Raw genomic sequence first — 19471 nt, forward strand, 5'->3', positions numbered from 1 at the left:
CATCTGCGGAGGTGGCCCCCCAACTGCACATGAGGGGAACACGGGCTGGGCTTGCTTTTTAATTTGTCTTACTCTAGATGACAGAGGAACTTTTAGAAAACTTGTGGGATAAGGATGGACGGATGCCCCTCAGCAGTCTCTGGCCTCGTACACGGCTGCCAGCAGAGGTGGACACGAGGCCTCAGTGGCCCTCGACGCCCCTTCTCCAGGAGAGCACAGGGTGTGTGACTTCTCCCCAGCCTCTGGCCCCAGTCCCTTCTTTGTCCCAGTCCCCATCCTGCAATCGCTCTCCGGGTTGGGCCAGGCAAGTGGGCCGCAGAGGCCTGGCTTAGCTTTGGGAACGGAAGCATAGGAAGGGGCGCGGAGAGGCAGGAAGCGGCCTGGGGAGGCTGGGGTGGTCGCGACTACAGACCCTACCGCATAGACGCGCTCAGCCCCTCTGGGCGCTCCGGTGTAGCCAACCCGCTCCTAAGTGCGACCGTGCCGCGAAGCCGGGACCCAGCGACCCCCGCACGGCTCCTTGCCACTGCCCCGTCTCTGCCCCTGGCTGCTCCTGCCCCTCGGCCCTGCCTCCTTGCTTCTTCGCGGCCGCCTCGCAGCCGCCGCCGCTGCCGCTGCCATAGCCGGGCCCGGCTGGCCAACGCGGCCGCCCAGCCCCGGCTCCGCCGCGCAGCTCCCGCGCCACTGCGCCGCCGCGCCCGCCCCTGGCGCTGCTCTCGAGCTTGCTGCTGCCGCCGCCGCCGCCGCTGCCCTGAGTCTGCGCCTGCCACGCCGCGGAGGCCCAGGCGGCCGCGGGCAGGTGGTCCGGGGCCCGAGCAGGCCGGGCGCGGGGGCGCGGGAGCGGGACTGGCTAGGCCGAGCGTCGGCAGAACATGGGCAGGGACGAGTCGGGGGAGGCGGGGGGCGGAGGGGGACGGGATGGGGGGAGCACGAGAAGGAGGGGACACGGGAGGCGGGTGGGGGAGCCTGGGGCCGGACTGATGGGGAGGAGGCGAACGGAGGTCACTGTAGAGCTGGGACAGACTGGAGGGGTTTGTCCAGAGGGGTGACCTGGACACAGTGAAGCTGGGACCCACAGAGTCTGCAAGGGGCACTGGGAAGCCCTGGGACAGTGAGGAGGGGACACAGGAGAGGACAGAAGGTGCAGGAGGAACAGGGCCAAGCAGCCAGGGCCAGGCCTAAGGCGGGCTGGGGACAAATTGGGAGGGGCAGTCGGACCAAACAGTGGATGAGCAGGGACCAGGAGGGACTGGAGGCTCTGGGGGCAGTTCAGAGGCGACATTTGCACAGATGGACCGGGAGGCCCTGGGAGGACTCAGGAAGATGGTGGGAGGAGGGGCTGCCACCATCCGGAAGCAACTGCTTGTTGGGGACCAGGAGACGAGGCCACCAGCTGGTGCCCAGCCCAGTCTCTCCTCCCAAGCAGGAATCAGCGCTGAAGACTCTGGGGACGGATGGCCTTTTTCTCTTTTCCTCCTTGGACACTGACGGGGATATGTACATCAGCCCTGAGGAGTTCAAACCCATTGCTGAGAAGCTAACAGGTACCAGGAGAGGCTGGCGGCTGGGGAGGAGGGCGCCTTGGCCACGGTGTCTTCACTGAGCAGGAGGGGCTGTCTGGAGTGGAGGGAAGCCCCTGGGGTCTCAGAGGCCCTGGACTCCTCCCAGCTCTGACACTTTGTAGCTGGTGGCTTGGACTAGCTGCTCCGGCAACCCCTGAGCCTGTTTTTCTCAGACTTGTGAACAATAATACCAGTTAACATTCTTTGGTCTGCGAGGTGGCTCACGCCTATAATCCCAACACTCTGGGAGACAGAAGGATTGCTTGAGCCCAGGAGTTCAAGACCAGCCTGGCCAACATGGCAAAACCCCATCCCTACAAAAATACAGAAATTAGCCGGGTGTGGTGGCGCATGCCTGTAGTCCCAGCTACTTGGGAGGCTGAGGTGGGAGGATCACTTGAGGCCATGAGGCAGAGGTTGCAGTGAGTTGACATCACACCACTACACTCCAGCTTGGGTGACAGAGCGAGACCCTGTCTCAAAACAAACAAAGCAAAACCAAAAAAACAAAAACACCATTCCTTGGCCACCTCCTCCGTGCCAGGCATTTAAGTGCTTCATGTGGGTTCTCTCTTTACACCTCACCGTAGCCCTGGGAGATGGACACTGTCATGATCCCCATGTTTAATAGTTTGAGAGACTAAGACACAGGCAGGCTCCCCAGTTTCCCAAGCTAGAAAGGTGGGGAGCCAGGGCTAGAACTGGGGCCATCTGGCTCCAGGGTCCTGTACCAGCTCACAGGTTTCAGGAGTAGAGAAAAGAAATGCACAGTGACGAATATGCAGATTTCCAATAGACGACAGCTGCAACTTTTTTTTTTTTTTTTAGACAGGGTCTTGTTCTATCACCCAGACTGGAGTGCAGTGGTGCAATCACGGCTCAGTGCAGCCTCAACTTCCCTGGCTCAGTTGATCCTCCTGCCTCAGTCTCCTGAGTAACGGACACAGGCATGTGCTGTCATGCTCAGCTGATTTTTCTATTTTTGTAGAGATATAGTCTCACTACGTTGCCTAGGCTGGTCTCAAACTCCTGGGCTCAAACGATCCTTCTACCTTGGCCTCCTAAAGTGCTGGAATTACAGGTGTGAACCACCGCGCCCAGCCAGGAGCTGTAACTATTATTACTAAATCTGAAACTCTGCTTAGGTGTTTTCAGATTCCTATTCCATTCTTTTTGTTGTTGTTGTTGAGCTGGAGTCTTGCTGTGTCTCCCAGGCTGGAGTGCAGTGGCGCGATCTCAGCTCACTGCAACCTCTGCCTCCCTGGTTCAAGCAATTCTCCTGCCTCAGCCGCCCCAGGAGCTGGGATTACAGGCGCCTACCACCACACCGGGCTGATTTTGTATTTTCAGTAGAGATGGGGTTTTGCCATGTTAGCCAGGCTAGTCTCGAACTCCTGACCTCAAGTGATCTGCCTGTCTCAGCCTCCCAAAGTGCTGGGATTACAGGCATGAGCCACTGTGTCCGGTCTCCTATTCCATTCTTGCTATCATTTTTGCCTAGTGCAGTCAGTGATTATTTATTTATTTATTTGGTTAAAGATGAGGGGCTGAAGGCTGAGGCAGAAGAATGGCATGAACCCAGGAGGCGGAGCTTGCAGTGAGCCAAGATCGCGCCACTGCACTCCAGCCTGGGTGACAGAGCGAGACTACGTCTCAAAAAAAAAAAAAAAGATGAGGGGCTGAAACATTCTAATGAATTATAAAATGCTTTTCTCGCTGCCCCCACCATCACCTCAACCTCTGTGTCCATTTTCTTCCAACTTCTTGTGACATTTCTTGAACTTAGGATCTTTGGCACCTACTTGTTACCCAGATTGCCTGGTGTAAATCAGTCATCGATGGGAAAGGCAAAAGAGACATGCTGGCTGTTTCGGGTGCATAAGCTCCAAAGCACTGTCACGGGCCTGCTGTTTTTCAGGGGTGTATTGGGTAGGTTGGCTCCGTGCTGGTCCGGTGACCTGTGATCGCTGCTAGAGGAGAAAGGTTGGATGGAAAATGCTAATGAGCTGGAGTGGATGTGTATCGATGTCTCGGTGGCAGGCAGTTCTGTCATGAAAGCAGATGGGCAGATAAGCAGGTCGTCTCCTTGTGGCCTTGCCTGTACCTCTTATTTTGCATACACTTCTGAGCATTTGCACAGCCACCTCTTTGTCCTTTTATGTGGCCAGAGTGAGAGTTCTCTCATAATGACATGTTAGCAAAGCTTGCTGGGCTTGAGGCGCACTTTTAATTTTTTGCACAGAAATCTTTTTCTCCAGCAGGGTGAAAGAATTCCCCCCATTACCTCTAGGCTGTGAATGCAAAAACGGACCAAGTTTTGAGACATCAAAGGGGGGAAATCAAATCCAAGCAGGAAATGGAGCCAACTAGTTCTATTTGGTAGAGTTATGAGTGTGTTTAATTTTCTGCCTTATCCCTTAAAATTTTTACAAATTGCCTATAATGGGCAAATGTTACTCTTAAGTCAGGAAATAAAAGTTTTCATTAAAAAGCCAAAGGGCTGTAAAATGCTGAGTATTATTATTATAATTAATAACATTATTACCAACTCCATTTGACAAATGAGAAAGTAAAGGCTCAGAGAGGTGAAGTCCCTTCCCCAGATCATACAGCTAGGTGGTGGGGGAATCATTATTATTATTGTGTTGTTTTTGTTTTTTGGTTTTTTTCTGAGACAGAGTCTTACTCTGTCTCCCAGGCTGGAGTGCTCGGCTCACTCTCACTGCAACCTCTGCCTCCTGGGTTCAAGCGATTCTCCTGTCTCAGCCCCCAGAGTAAGCTGGGATGACAGGTGTGCACCACCATGCCCAGCTAATTTTGGTATTTTTAGTAGAGATGGGGTTTCTTTTTTTTTTTTTTTTTTTTTTTTGAGATGGAGTCTCGCCAGGTCAGCCCCAGGCTAGAGTGCAGTGGCACGACCTCGCTCACTGTAAGCCTCACCTGGTTCACACCATTCTCCCACTCCTCAGCCTCCCAGCAGCTGGGACTACAGGCGCTCGGCCACCTCAGCCTGCTATTTTTTGTATTTTTAGTAGAGACGGGGTTTCACCATGTTAGCCAGGATGGTCTTGATCTCCTGACCTCGTGATCCACCCGCCTCGGCCACCCAAAGTGAGCCACCGCGCCCGGCCTGGGATGGGGTTTCATCATGTTGGTCATGAACTGGTCTTGAACTCCTAACCTCAGGTGATCCGCCAGCTTTGGCTTCCCAAAGTGCTGGGATTACAGGCATGAGCTGCCTTGGGAATCATTATTATTAATATTTATCTATGATATCAGTAAAATAATTGAATAAGCAAGGCCGACTAATAACCCTGCATATTCCTGTTGCTCCCTTCTTCTTGGGTTTCTAGATTGCGTTTTGGAAAGTTTTATTGCATTGACTTACAAATATAGAAATAAGTGATGCTTCAGAATAGGGATTTGCATCAGGAGCAGCAGGGAGCGCTTGTTAAAAGGGCAGTTTCCAGACTCCCACCCCTGCAGATTCTGATTCAGTAGGTCTGAGGTGGGTTGTGAGCATCTGTAGTTTAAAGGCATCCTGGGTGATTTTGAGGACTTCTGGTTGAGAACGGCTTTAATGCATCGTTCAGCCTGCTAGCCATTCAGTCAGCAAATGCCAGGCATCATCTCTGTACCACTACCCTGCCCTGAGAGGGCAGACAGGACAAGACCCACCCCCACCCCCTACCGGCTTCATTTTGTTACCGGTGACTATTACTCACCCCTTTTGAAATAGGCGTCATTTCTCCCTTAGCCCTTCAAAATGAATCCTTCCACACTGGGAAGGTTACAGACTTGCCAGATCTCTGAGCAGGAAAAGATCCAAGAAATAAAATCTAGCCACTGCCAGTCCAGCCCCTCCTGCAGCCGGGGCAGTTCCCCTTCCTTCCAAAACAGTAGGGGAAAGTGGGTCTCCTCACTCCCAAACCAGTGCTCTCCCTATGACACCAAAGAGCCTGTTTCTGTTTCTTGCTTCATTCATTACTCTGGTTCCCTTGACTGAGTTCCTCTCAGTCCCAGAAGACCCACAAAAGGGTCATGGTTGGTCATGGGTTTCAAGTAAAACAGGCCTGGGTTTCAATCTCGATTCCTCCACCATCTAGCTATGTAACCTGGGGAAGTGACTTTACCTCTCTGAACCTTCACTTTCTTATTTGTCAAATGGAGTTGGTAATGTCATTATCTGCCTCCCTGGGCTATCCTGAAACTAAAATGTGATACACTGGTTGTTACTTTGGTGATTGTTAACTGTTAACACCCAAGCTACCCCCACCCCCTGCCTGGCTCCGTTAATCACCAGCTAGTGTGGATGACCAGGGAGAATTGAGCTCTGCAGCGTAAGGGCAGTGCTCTTCCGATGATCTGTGTCTCATAGGGTCAACTCCTGCGGCCAGCTACGAGGAGGAAGAGTTGCCCCCTGACCCTAGCGAGGAGACACTCACCATAGAAGCCCGATTCCAGCCTCTGCTCCCGGAGACCATGACCAAAAGCAAAGATGGCTTCCTAGGGGTGAGTAGGGGACCACAGGCAGTGGGATCATCTGTGTGCATCCGTCTCCTGAGGATGAGTTTCTGCTCCATTCATCTTTCTTTCCTCTGCCCTCTGTGTGCCCACTGGAGCCAGGCCCCATGCCAGGCCCTGGAGGTCCATGTGGCTGTGATGTTGTCCCTGCTGTCCAGGCATACAGCCTGCTGGGGGAGCAGGAGAGAGAAGCATTAGTCTTCACCCCAGATGGGGGAATGACTTCCTAGAGGAAGTGACATCTGGTAGACTGCAGGAAGAGGATGAGGAGGGCTCAGCAGGGTGACTGAGCGCAGGTGGGGGGTCTCGGAGGAAGCAGCAGTGCAGTAGAGACCCTGTTAGTGCAGCTGTCCCACATACTATGGTGATTACTTCCCGCACATCCATCTCTTCCCCATAGGGTATAGCCTGATGCCTGCCTCCTGATAGGTACTCTGTTGAACTCTGATGATCTAGACCTGAGGTTTGGTCCCCAGCAGAGGGCTGTGGGGTGGGGAGGGCACCTGAGAAGGTGGAGGTAGGAGGTGGATAGATGTTCTCCTTGCCAGCCCCTCCCCAGCCCAAGGCCCTTTGGACAGGGTCCTGAGCGCATTGCAGGATGAAGCTGCCTCAGCCCCTGCCTGCCCTTTTGCACTGTCTCCCACTCTCTCCTCCCCTCTGTGGGCTTCCTCTGTTCCAACCACACCAGACTTCCTTCCTTCCAAATGCCCAGGCTTTCTTCCAACTAGGAGCCTTCTCACACACGGTTCCCCGTGCCAGGAACACTGCCTCTCTGTGCCCAGCCCACACCGACCCAGCCTTTTCATCTCAGCCAACGCCCCTTCAGTATGAACAGAGGCCTGAAGGCAGGAGTGCCAGGCTGGTCACCGAGGCCAGGCGGCTGGTGTGGCTGGGCCCAGGAGGCATGCAGGACCCACGCAGGGGCATCCTGGTCAGTGTGGCCAGGAGAGAAGGTGCCAGACCCCACCAAGGGCCTTGTTGCCTGCCTTTGGCCTTCATTCTGTGGCGGCTGAACACCAAGCAGATTTTAAACAAGACAGCCTCCTCATGAAACCTGGGCTTTCCAGGCCAGGGATGGGGCATGGGAAGAATGGGGAGAAATGGAGGCAAGAAGACCAGTTCTGGACGGGCGAGGGAGAGGAGATGGAAGGTAAGGGCAGCCTGGAGGATGCTGGGGAAGGAGGAAAGGGCAGGGAGCGGCTCCTCATGGACAATGGGTGGGCAGGAGTTGGATGACTCAAGCTTCTGGCTGGTGACCAGGGGCATGGTGGGCTGCTCGCCCAGATGGGAACTGTAGCGGGGGAGGGAGAAGGGGGCAGAGAATGAGGTCAGTCTGCACATGTTGAAGTTGAGTTCCCCAGGGGATGTTGGATGTCCGCTGCCCAGCAGCAGCCCCTTGGCAGTGCCCAACTCTAGAGCCTGGCGGCCACATGGCAAAAGAAACTCGGGAATGACCGTGAGGCTGGTGCCTGTGGCGGAATTGCCACCTGGCCCAGCCCAGGGAAGCAGTGCTGGGGAGCCTCTTTCTTCCTTTCTTTTTTTTTTTTTGGAGACGGAGTGTCACTCTGTCGCCCAGGCTAGAGTGCAGTGGCACGATCTCAGCTCACTGCAAGCTCCACCTCCCGGGTTCAAGCAATTCTGCCTCAGCCTCCCAAGTAGCTGGGACTACAGGTGTCTGCCACCACGCCTGGCTAATTTCTTTGTATTTTTAGTAGAGACGGGATTTCACCATGTTGGCCAGGCCAGGATGGTCTCGATCTCCTGATTGATCCTCCCACCTCGGCCTCCCAAAGTGCTGGGATTATAGGCGTGAGCCACCGCGCCCGGCTGGGAGCCGCTTTCTTAACCTCATCGCTGCAGGTTCAGGCAGGGACGGGAATTCCAAGGAGGAGCTCACAGGGAAGGGCACTGCCCATTTTGGTTCCTGTTTACTTGCCATCTCTCACTATAAGTTCCAAGAAGACAGGCTGCACAGTGTACTCTGAGAGAAACTTCCTATACATTAGGTGCAGAAAACATTTTGTGGAATGAACAAATGAATAAACGTGTTCTTCTCAGCCAAGGAGAGAGAGTGCAGCAGATAGGCAGGAGTCCAGAAAGTGGTCGAAACGGCTCTGACCTTCCACAGAAGGAGGTGGGGAACCCATCTCTACGGGTTTGGCAGTGATGGGCTGATCTGAGCAGATGAGTCCCCACAGACAGCAAGAACTGGGGTGAGGCAGGAACAGCACCCCCAGCCCTGGCCCCCAAGCAGAGCCCCACCGAGCCCAGCACCCATCTCTGGCAGGTCCCCTGCAGGGGGTGGCCAGCCTACAAGCAGGACCCAGCAGGGCAGGCTCGGCCTGGCCCCGCATAGCCAGCTCTGCCTTGAGAACTGCCTGTTCAATCTCTCTCCATGGGAGCTCCCTGCACTGCTTTCCTCCCACCTCCCACCAAGCCTGAGCTCCTGCTGCCAGGGAGGTGGGGACAGGAGAGGGAACCTGCTGTTCCTCAAATGCTGGCTGATGTGTAGACAGCTCTGTGGTCTCTGAGCGTCCTCTTCAAGCCATCAGCTTGTCAGAGGCGAGGCAGGTCACTGATGAGGACTCAGGCTTAGGGAAGGCTTTTTGCCCAAGGTGGGGCAGTCTGTACTTAAGGCAGGGCCCTTCTGGGGGAGGCCTTCCTTCCCACTCCCTGTGGTCTCATCCTGCTCTTGACCCTAGAGATCTCACCTCAAACATGATTGGCCACCACCCTCATCGGACTTAGCTCCAAACCGAAATCCTGAGCTGGCCAGTGGGACGTTAGTCCCTGGGAGGAGACTTGGAGAGGAGACTGGGGAGGGAGAGCAGGGCTGCTGGAAGGCCGGGGAAGCCAGGCAGGGTGGTGGCTCTCAAGACTGGCCCATGGGCTTATGCATAGGAGGGAGGCGGGATGGTGTGAGGCACAGAGCCCCACCACCCCCATTCCAACCCTGCCTTTGAGCGAGCTGCTCTGGCCTGGGCTGCGCCTGGGTGAGCTGCAGAGGCACTGGAGCGGGGAGAGGAGCCTCTCTGGTGGGATATTGCTAAGCTTGTGGCCACCACTGGGGCAGGAAACTGCCTGGGATCCATCTGCTCCCTTGGTGTGGGCTGGCTCAGGGCTTGAGGGAGACCTCCACCCATGTGGGACACGAGGCCCCGGAGTCATGGTTCTTAGATATCTGGAGCTTCGCTTTCCCCTGCCCCAGGTTTCCCGCCTCGCCCTGTCCGGCCTCCGAAACTGGACGGCCGCAGCCTCGCCAAGTGCAGTGTTTTCCGCCCGCCACTTCCAGCCCTTCCTTCCCCCGCCAGGCCAGGAGCTGGGCGAGCCCTGGTGGATCATCCCCAGTGAGCTGAGCGTGTTCACTGGCTACCTATCCAACAACCGCTTCTATCCGCCGCCGCCCAAGGGCAAGGAGGTGAGGACAGCCGGAGCGCGACCTGAGGCCCTCTGCCCCAGCCCAGGAGTGGCCACCCCTCTGTTTGCGCCTGGACCCCAGTGCCAGGCCTGCCCCACCTGCTCTCCTGCCTCCCTCTGGACCTGCCTCTTCCCCATGGGGCCCCTGGGCCTTTGGGTCTGGGCTGACCCCCACCCCAGCGGATCCAGGCTCAGCGGGACCCAGCAAGCCAGCACATGCCTCCCACCGCCCCCAGGTCATCATCCACCGGCTCCTGAGCATGTTCCACCCTCGGCCCTTTGTGAAGACCCGCTTTGCCCCTCAGGGGGCTGTGGCCTGCCTGACTGCCATCAGTGACTTCTACTACACCGTGATGTTCCGGTGAGTGGGCCACACAGGCCAGCCTGGAGCTTCCGGGAGGCACAGCCGGTTTAGCGCCCAGAGGGGAGGGCCTGGCTTGAGCCCCCCAACTCTGTCTCTCCTCCCCCTGCCATCTCGGGGAAGCAGCTTTGGCTCTCTGAGCCTCAGTGTTCTCACCTGTGGATCGGGGTGCTGATGACTTACTCGTAGGGCATGTGAGGGTTCCGAAAGAAAAAGCTGTGGAACTTGCTTGGCACGGGGCTGGTAGCCATGGCTGTGCCATCCACACAGAAGTGGGAAGGACATCCAGTCACACATGCCCTCCAGAAGCTGTGGGGGCTCAGGGAGGGGGTCCAGGCAGGGCTTCTGGAGGAGGGACATGTGACCTGGGCCTCGAAGGACAAGCAGCATTTGGAGGGCCTCGCTGCTGCCCCCTGGCCCATCCACCTCCACCCACACACTCAGCCTCCTCTCCCTGATGAGTCTGGCCAAGGCTTCCCGGGCTCCTGGGGAGAAGGTGGGCAGCTCTGGTGCAGGAGATTCCCTTCACACAGGATCCACGCCGAGTTCCAGCTCAGTGAGCCGCCCGACTTCCCCTTCTGGTTCTCCCCGGGTCAGTTCACCGGCCACATCATCCTCTCCAAAGACGCCACCCACGTGCGCGACTTCCGGCTCTTCGTGCCCAACCACAGGTGGGAGCTTGACCTCGGCCCAGCCTTGGCTCCCTCCTACAGCTTGTCCTGCTCCCCAGCTCCAGGAGCCTAGGGGCCGCTTCTGTCTCTGCCCCTTCCTTTGCTCCCCAGAGCCCATCTCGTGGGGCTGGCATGGGAGGAGGCGGCATAAGGCAGGCAAGAGGATGAGCTGATCACCCACCAGCTGTTCCCAGGCACCGCGTGGCCTGGCCCTCCACCTCTGTGCCTGGGACCCAGTGCAGCAGCCCATAGACTCTTCCTGAAGCTGGGCCTCCCCGCCCTCACACTGCTGACAGGCCCTAGTCAGCGCTGTAATCGCAGCCTGTGCGTGCCACCAAGGGGAAGGCCGGCAGCTAGGCAGGGACCCAGCTGTGGGGTCCAGGGAGGCTTCTCAGAAGAAGAGGGTCATCTCAGCAGAGACAAGGGGCTCTAAGGGTTTCGCTAGGCAGAGGAACAGCACATGCAAAGGCCGAGGGCAGGCCCTCCACTGCTGCAGAGCCCCGGAGAGGCTTCCGGGACAGTGCTGCACCAGCCACCTGCCTGCCTCACCTCCTCAGGGCTGGCCACCTATCAGCAGAGTAGAGGACCCAGGAGGCCCTGGCTTCAAGTCTGTCCAGATTCCTAACTGATAGCAAGTGGCCACCTAGTGGGCCTGAGTGACCGCTCTACAGGGACAAGGCCTGGCTGGGAGCCAGGAGGTCTGCAGTTACGTCTCAACTGTGGCACCCACTGGCCGTGTGGCTGTGGGCAAGGCCCTGGCCCTCTGTAGGCCTGTTTCCTCATCTGCCAGATGGGAGACTGACTCCTGGCCTATTTCACCCACAGGGCAGGCGTGAGAGGATGGTTGGGATGACATGGGAGGAGAAACTTGCCCCTAGGAGTGGGGATGGCTTCCCTCCCTCCCCAGGGTGGGCAGAGCAGGGGCTCCCCAGTCAAAGTACCAGCCCTCGGGCTGGGCACACCTGCCTCCAACCCGGGGTTATTGAGGAGGGGGCCTGGACTGTATTGGACAGAAGGAGAGAGGCAGTGACCAGCTCCAGGACCAGCTGCTCCTGGGCTCATGTCTGAGGACCAGGCATCAGGGACTGCTGACCCCCGGGGGGTACCTAGCTCTGCCCTCTGCACCACCTGCTGCGGAGGTGGTGGTTTATCAGTGCTGGGGCTCCCCCGTGCGGCGGACCTGCAGATTGCACTGCTCAGCTCAGATTTCCTGCTGCCCACCAGAGGCCTGTGCAGGGACCACGGTGCTCACTTTCATTCCTGCCCCACCCTGTGACCCACCGTGAGGCACTGGCCATCTCTCTGCCTCGAAGGGTCCTGGAGAATACACGGGCCATGGCTGTGCAGGCCCTTTGTGGATTGTGAGGGGCAGGGCCGGCGGACGGTGAAGTGGCTCCAGTGCCTTAGGAAGGGGCAGCCTGGTGGAGAGAGGGCCAGGACTCTGCAGCCAGAATCCCAGTGGCTCTGAGAGCAGGTGTTCACCTTGAGAACCCTCAGTGTCCTCATCTGGAAAATGGAGACAGTTGCAGGTATTATGTGAGATAAAGTGTGACACGGATAATGGGCTTTGATGATGGTGTCACTCTGCCCTGGCCATCCCCAGGTCTCTGAATGTGGACATGGAGTGGCTTTATGGGGCCAGTGAAAGCAGCAACATGGAGGTGGACATCGGCTACATACCCCAGGTGAGCGCACAGGAGGCTCCCATCCAGGTGGGCCCGCTGCAGGGCCCCGCCCTTCCTCTGCAATGAGTGGAGCATCTTGGAGGGTCTCTCAGGGAGCCCCTGAGGATTCTTGCCCATCTCTGAGCCTTCCCCCCACCACTGACCTCTGGCCCAGATGGAGCTGGAGGCCATGGGCCCCTCAGTGCCCTCGGTGATCCTGGATGAGGATGGCAGCGTGATCGACAGCCACCTGCCCTCGGGGGAGTCCCTGCAGTTTGTGTTTGAGGAGATCAAGTGGCAGCAGGAGCTGAGCTGGGAGGAGGCTGCCCGGCGCCTGGAGGTGGCCATGTACCCCTTCAAGAAGGTGAGGCTGGGCGGGGTGAAGGCCAGGGTCAGGCTGCACAGGCAGAGGCTGGGAGCTGTGGAGCAGCAGCTGGGCACAGGTGCTGGCGTGTGTTCAGGGCTTGCTACTGAGGCTGTCTCACTGTTGTGCCCAGCGTATGCCAGTGGGGCTTCCCTGCTGCCATTTGGAACTTAGAGGAAGAGGCCAGGTGCAATGGCTCATGCCTATAATCCAAAACTTTGGGAGGCTGAGGCGGAGAATCACTTGTGGCCAGGAGGTCAAGAGCAGTCTGGGCAACATAGCGAGACCCCATATCTACAAAAAATTTTTTAATTACCTGGGGGTGGTGTTAGCACGCACCTGTAGTACTAAACCTTTCGGGAGGCCGAGGCAGGAGGACTGCTTGAGCCCAGGAGTTCAAGGCTGCAATGAGCTATGATTGCGCCACTGCACTACAGCCTGGGCAACAGAGTGAGACTCCATCTCAAAGAAAAAATAAATGAAAATAATAATAATAAATAGAACTTGGAGGAGACATCCATCCCCTGGCTCAGCAGCACCCCCTTCACACACACATACAAACACACTAACATATATACACACACACATATACACACATATATACAAACATACACAAACATATACCTACACATGCAAATGTACATATACACAAACATGTATACACACAGATATGCCTACACACAAACTCACATGTATACACACACACATACTTGCACACACTACAGACTCACAGCCCGAGTGGGACCCTGGCCGCTTTGATGATGGCTTCTCTCTGTCTCGGCGTGGCCCCAGGTCTCCTACTTGCCATTCACTGAGGCCTTCGACCGAGCCAAGGCTGAGAACAAGCTGGTGCACTCGATCCTGCTGTGGGGGGCCCTGGACGACCAGTCCTGCTGAGGTGAGGGGCCCGGCTGAATCTAAGGGGAGCAGGAGGAAAAGTCCACACCTTGTTGGGTACCGGAGACTCTGAAACCAATGGGACTCTCCTGTTGAGTCATGAGGGCCCCGGGGACTGCCCAGGGTAGGGGCGTGGGGTGGGGGACTGCCCAGGGTAGGGGCGTGGGGTGAGGGCCTGGGAGTTTCTGTGCTGAGCCCAGTGGGAGCTACCAGATGCTGAAGAAAGGGCCCTGGCAGGCTGGGTTCAAACTCAGCCATTGTCAGCTCGGTAACCTTGACCAAGTGTCTTCCCCTCCCCGAGCCTCAGTTTTCTCAATAATAAGAAGGGATAATACACTTACCTCTCAGAGCTGTGGACATGGGGGTGAAAGTGCCACATACACTGTGAAGTCTAAGTGTATATACACTTATATACATGTAAGAGGGAAAATCAGGCCAGAGGCTGGTCTTGCGTTAATTTATTCAGAAAATTCACCAGAGACCTCCTAGATGCAACGTTCTTTGGATGGGCACAAAGATGAATGAAACAGTGCCCCGCCCTCACCCTGTCAGCCATCAGTGTAGCAGTGGGCTGGGTGCTGGCGTCCCACAGTGAGGAAGTCAGAAAGGGTCCCTGCCCTCAAAGGGGGAGACACAGTGCAAAGGCAGACACCGAATGAGTCAGTACAAGCACGGTGATTGTTCTACAGGGGACAGTCCAGAGTGGCACCAGAGTGTATATCTGGGGGTCAGGGAAGGCTTTGTGAAGACAGTGATATTTACGCTGAGACTCTGAAGGATGAGTAGGAGTTTGTCACATGACCAGATGGAGTGTCCCAGGTAGAGGAACAGCCTGTGCAAAGGCCCTGGGACACAGAACGTTCACTGGATTTAAGAAGCTGTCACTGCCTGCAAGTCCCCGGGGCCAGGTAGAACCCCTAACCCTAATCTCAGCCCAGGATGCGGGTGTATTATGGATGCTAATTCCAACTACCATTTATTCAGTACCTACTCTGCCTCAGGCTCTTTGAATCTGTTATTTCACTTGGGTGCAGAGACTGTTCTGCAGTGCGTGAAGTCTCCCCAAAGCAAGATTGCACCCCAGCAAGATGTGGGGGTGCCTCACACTTCTGTCTTCCAGCTTTTTCCTCTTCCTGCACAGGTTCAGGGCGGACTCTCCGGGAGACTGTCCTGGAAAGTTCGCCCATCCTCACCCTGCTCAACGAGAGCTTCATCAGCACCTGGTCCCTGGTGAAGGAGCTGGAGGAGCTGCAGGTGAGCCGGCGGGTGGGCAGGAACAGGAGCCTCCCGAACAGTGGTGGGGGCCACGGCATCAGGAGTATGCAACTGTCCCCACAGAACAACCAGGAGAACCCGTCCCATCAGAAGCTGGCTGGCCTGCACCTGGAGAAGTACAGCTTCCCGGTGGAGATGATGATCTGCCTGCCCAATGGCACCGTGGTAGGCACCCTCACCCAGACCCCACGGGGCCCAGGGAGCAACCAGCAGGGGGCCTGGATGTGCAGGCTTCATCAGGTTTCGGGTCTGGCCCTGCCACTTCCTGGCTGCAAAGCCTCAAGCTGGTCTCTTACCCAGTCTAAGCCTCAGTCGTCCCCATGTAGAAACAGGAATCGTGATGCAGGTGTTGGTCATCGGGGGCTGTACAGCAGCGAGCATAGTCCCGAGGCAGAGTCAGCGCCTGGCTAGAAACACGGCCTGGAAGGGAAGGCTTGCCTTGGACCATGGCAGCCAGTCCTGGGATGGAAGGGGAGGGAGTAGCCGGACCTTGTGACAGAGAAGACCAGGAGAGGGCCCTGAGCCAAGGTTCAAGACCCCACCTCTCCCTAAGGGCCCTTAGCACTCAGCAAGTTTTCTCACGGGGGCCTCACAGCAGCTTTGGGAGACGGATGATCATGAACGCCCATTTTATAAACAAGGAAAGAGGCCCAGAAAAGTTCAGAGACTGGACAAATGTTGCAGTTAATTAAGTGCAGCTGGCTTTGAACCAAGGCCTGCCCTCGAGCCTCAGATCTCCAGCTCTTCTGATCAAAGCGACCCCTTATCCTTTAAGTCCCAAGGCATGGTTAGTGTGGGACCCAAGGCCGTAGGAGGAGGTCAGCTTCCTCAGGATCTTAGGACGGGAGCAGGTCAGGAGCAGGGGCTGGCACGGGCGAGGTGTCCAGTGAGGGCTCAGTGCAAAGGAAGGGGCACCAGGCAGAAGGCATCGGCTGTCCCAGGCACAGGGTGATGAGATGGTGTCGGGGAACTGCTTGGGAGAACCAGGCCTCCCACTCATATGAATGTTGGTTGAATGCTGATTCATTCGTCTGTTCATCTGCTGGGCACCTACTCTGTGCCAGGCACAAAGATAAAGACATGGCCCTGTGCTGAAAGAGCTCACTGTCTGGAGCGGGAGGCCAAAGGAGAGGCCCGTGGTGCGTGAGGCCCCAGTGAGAGAAGTGAGCACGGAGTTCAGGATGGAGTCCGGGGCCACAGGAACAGAGGAGAGAGAGGTCATTTCGGGGGGCGGAGGCAGAGGGCTAGTGAAGAGGTGATGTTGGAAAGTGTTGGGTTTTCACCTGGTAGGCAAGGCAGGGAGGTGCCCCTCGTCAGACACAGGGTGATGAGGTGGTGTCGGGTGCTGGCGAGGGCTTACGGCAGCACTGCCTGCCCACCATCACCTCAGACAAGGACAGTCAAGGCCTGATAGAGTCCCTGCTTCTCCCCACAGAGCAGAGGGCACGGGGAGCCTGGGGGCCCCCTCCATCCCACTCTCCTCACCCAGCCCTTCTCCCAGGTCCACCACATCAATGCCAACTACTTCTTGGACATCACCTCCATGAAGCCCGAGGAAGTCGAGAGCCATCTCTTCAGCTTCTCATCCACCTTTGAAGACCCATCCACGGCCACCTACATGCAGTTCCTGAAGGAGGGACTCCGGCGTGGCCTGCCCCTCCTCCAGCCCTAGAGTGCCTGCGGGGCCGGACGGGATCTGATGCACAGGCCCCCGCACCCCAGAGCCAGAATGTTCCTCAGCCCGTTTCAGACTGCAGATGCCACCCACTCCCACCCCACTCCTAGGCTGCCTTGGGGGGTACAAGCTCCACTGAGGGTGGCCACCACAGCCTTGGCTCCATGATGGCGGGTAGACAAGGGGTGCCTGGGCTGGCTGGGCAGAGGAACCTCTAGCTCTGACTGTCACTCTCCGCTCTCCCTACCCATTTGGCTCTGGAAAGCTGCTTGGCACCCCCAGATCAGGGCCTGGGTGAACTCTCTGGACCTCTTCCAGTGAGCCGCACAGTCTAGGCCCTTGTTGGGTGAAGAATGGAAGGAGGAGCAGGCTAGGAAGACAGGGCCACCACCCTCTCCTTGCTTTCAGCCCTTCCCACAGGAAACATCCAGAAGCCCCAGCCAGGAGGGGCCAGGCTTCCAAGGCGGCTCTCCTGTTTATCTAGAGCCTGCCTTCCTGGCCACACCCTGGGCTGCCCTCCTGTGCCTGATGTCCCCAGCTGGGGTCGGTCTCAGCAGGAGCCAGTCTTCTGGAGCCTCTGGGCAGAACCCTCCATTGAAGTGGAAATCAGACTGGACCCCCTGCGGCTTCCCTGACCACGCCACTGACCAGATGTCTGGGGAAGTTTACTGTGAAGGGGCTTCTGCCTTTAGCAATGGGGCGCACTAAGGGGGTTCCTGAGGCCTAGAGCCAAAGCACTCCCACCACCTACCTTAGCACAGGGTCTCCGCAGGACTGCGGGAGCCAGCGCTTCTGCCGCCCCTCCTGCCCCTCAGACCTCACATCCACAGAAGCACAGCCCGGCCAAAGACCACAGCCTTCTCCAGAGCCGGCGCTGTCCGGCAACCAGGGGTGCCCCAGGCTAGCTCTTCTACCACTGGGGCACCACGGACTCCCCTTGGCCACTCTTGGGACTTTGGTCCACGTCCTGAGCCACTGACCACGGCCAGTCTTTCTTTTTATATGTGCAGAAAAGTGTTTTTATACAAACTTTCTCATGGTTTGTAGGTATTTTTTTATAACCCCAGTGCTGAGGAGAAAGGAGGGGCAGTGGCTTCCCCAGCAGCAGCCCCATGATGGCTGAATCCGAAATCCTCGATGGGTCCAGCTTGATGTCTTTGCAGCTGCACCTATGGGAAGAAATCGTCCTCTCTTCCTTCTCCTCTTCAGCTTTTTAAAAACAGTCCTCAGAGGATCCACCACCCCCCAGCACTGTCCCATCCTCTCCACGCAGGCCCACGGGTGCACCCGCACTCTTTCATTAAGGCCTTGAAGTCAGGCTGCCCCCTCCCCAGCCCCCAGTTCTCTCCCCACCCCCTCACCCCACCCGGGGCTCACTCTTAAACCTGGCAGCGGAGGAAGGAAGGCAGACATCTCTGCAGCCACTCCTGGGCCTTCTATTCGCCGAGTTACCCCGCTTGCCTTGGGCGTGTTCACTGAGCCTTCCCCAGCCAGTCTTCTTCTGAGTTTTGTTTTGTATTGTTTTGAGATGGAGTCTTGCTCTGTCACTCAGGCTGGAGTGCTACGGCGTGATCTTGGCTCGCTGCAACCCCCCCCCAACCCTGGTTCAAGCAATTCTGCCTCAGCCTACCTAGTAGCTGGGATTACAGGTGCATGCCACCACACCCGGCTAATTTTTGTATTTTTTAGTAGAGATGGGGTTTCACCATATTGGTCAGGCTGGTCTGGAACTCCTGAACTCAGGTGATCCACCTGCCTCAGCCTCCCAAATTGCTGGGATTACAGGCGTGAGCCACACGCCCAACCTTGTTCTTAATTTTGTATTATCCAATCATTGCTAATATTACATGCACTTTCTCACTTAATCCTCACGACAAGCTTGTGTGAGGCAGATGCTCATTGTTCCCATCTTGATGAAACTTGAGTCTCAGGGAGGTGAAGTGACTTGCCCAGGGTCACTCAGCCAGGTAGAGTTCAGATTCAAACCCACATGTGGCTCCAAAGCCTGCGTCTGGATTTGGGGGTGTTTTTTGGCACAGCACCATCGCCTCTCTCCCTGCCTGTTTTCCCCAAAATGGAAAGGAAGGCCTTTTAAACCAGAGTGTCTCACTCCCCTCCGACCTCCAGGCCAGGCATGAGCCACCCAGCTCAGCCAGGCTCCCTGTGTCCTGAGAGGAAGTGCCCCCATCCCCCATGCCCCTTACGGGGAGGGAGGGCACCTGATGTTCTCTGCGCCTCCCCCATCCTGTCAGGGACTGGTGGGAGGGCAGGGGAGCCCACGCGAACCCTTCTCCCGCTGCTCTGGGAGAGTCAGTTCCGCATTGAGCCAGCCTGGTCCCATGGAAAATGCTGGTGGCCTGCGCTTTCTGAGGCCTCATCTGATGCCTCTGTAGTTCCTGTCCCCTACCAGGCCTTGAGGCTCAGGGTAGGAGAGGGCCCCTGGCTGCCCTCCTGTCACTCCTCTGCCACTTCCCTCCCCTGTCCTCAACCTGCCCTGTAATAAAATTAGAGAAGACTGACTAGAGTGGTTCTAAGTGCTTTTCCTTTGAGTGGCATGTTCAGCTCTGTCCTTCCATGCGGCGGCTCCCGCCTGGGGTGGACTTGGCTGGAATGCTTTCAGGGACTATCTTACCTATCGAGGGCTTGAGTGACTTGCCCAAAATAAGTTTGTGATAGAACAAGTGGTAGGACTTACTGTTTTGAGAATCTGGTGCTCTCTGTTGAGAAAGATCTGGAAGTTGTCTTAGAAGCGGAACCTGAGACAGGCATGAAGTGATTTTTTTTTTTTTTTTTTTTTTTTTGGTGGGGTGGGGAGTGTACTTCCAGAAAAACCTGTAAAAGAAGGAGGGAAGCAGAAGAGGAAAAGGAAAAATGCTGAGCAGGAACAGTCTCAGCCCAGCCTTGGCCTGACCCACAGTGGAAGAGCTGTGAGGCATAAACCACACTGCAGAGTTGAACTGGCCTTTTGGGCCTTGTATCAGTCATTGGCTTGGGAGGTGAAGGAAATTCCCAGGTAGGGGGCTCCATTCTTCCTGCAAGGGGATCTGAGTGGGACAGCAAA

The 19471-nt window shown here is 56.7% G+C and overlaps 1 protein-coding gene across 3 annotated transcripts; it reads left to right on the plus strand.

The window, feature by feature from the left end:
* The first annotated feature begins 876 nt into the window (after window positions 1-876).
* Window positions 877-18930, plus strand: SELENON (selenoprotein N). Of its 3 annotated transcripts, XM_031665648.1 has the most exons (12): window positions 877-1544; window positions 2395-2496; window positions 5941-6074; window positions 9295-9504; window positions 9740-9864; window positions 10398-10535; window positions 12139-12220; window positions 12375-12563; window positions 13356-13461; window positions 14602-14714; window positions 14799-14900; window positions 16237-18930. In XM_031665648.1, the coding sequence occupies exons 1-12, from the start codon at window positions 1229-1231 to the stop codon at window positions 16405-16407; spliced, it is 1788 nt and encodes a 595-aa protein (XP_031521508.1). In that variant the 5' UTR covers window positions 877-1228; the 3' UTR covers window positions 16408-18930. The 3 variants fall into 3 exon arrangements, with proteins under 3 accessions (XP_031521508.1, XP_017813921.1, XP_017813925.1); XM_017958432.2 differs by lacking the exon at window positions 2395-2496 and having other exon boundaries at window positions 16225-18930; XM_017958436.2 differs by lacking the exon at window positions 2395-2496.
* Window positions 18931-19471: the final 541 nt, after the last annotated feature.

This window comes from Papio anubis, chromosome 1 (genome assembly GCF_008728515.1).
Source record: "Papio anubis isolate 15944 chromosome 1, Panubis1.0, whole genome shotgun sequence".
Taxonomy (NCBI): Eukaryota; Metazoa; Chordata; class Mammalia; order Primates; family Cercopithecidae; genus Papio; species Papio anubis.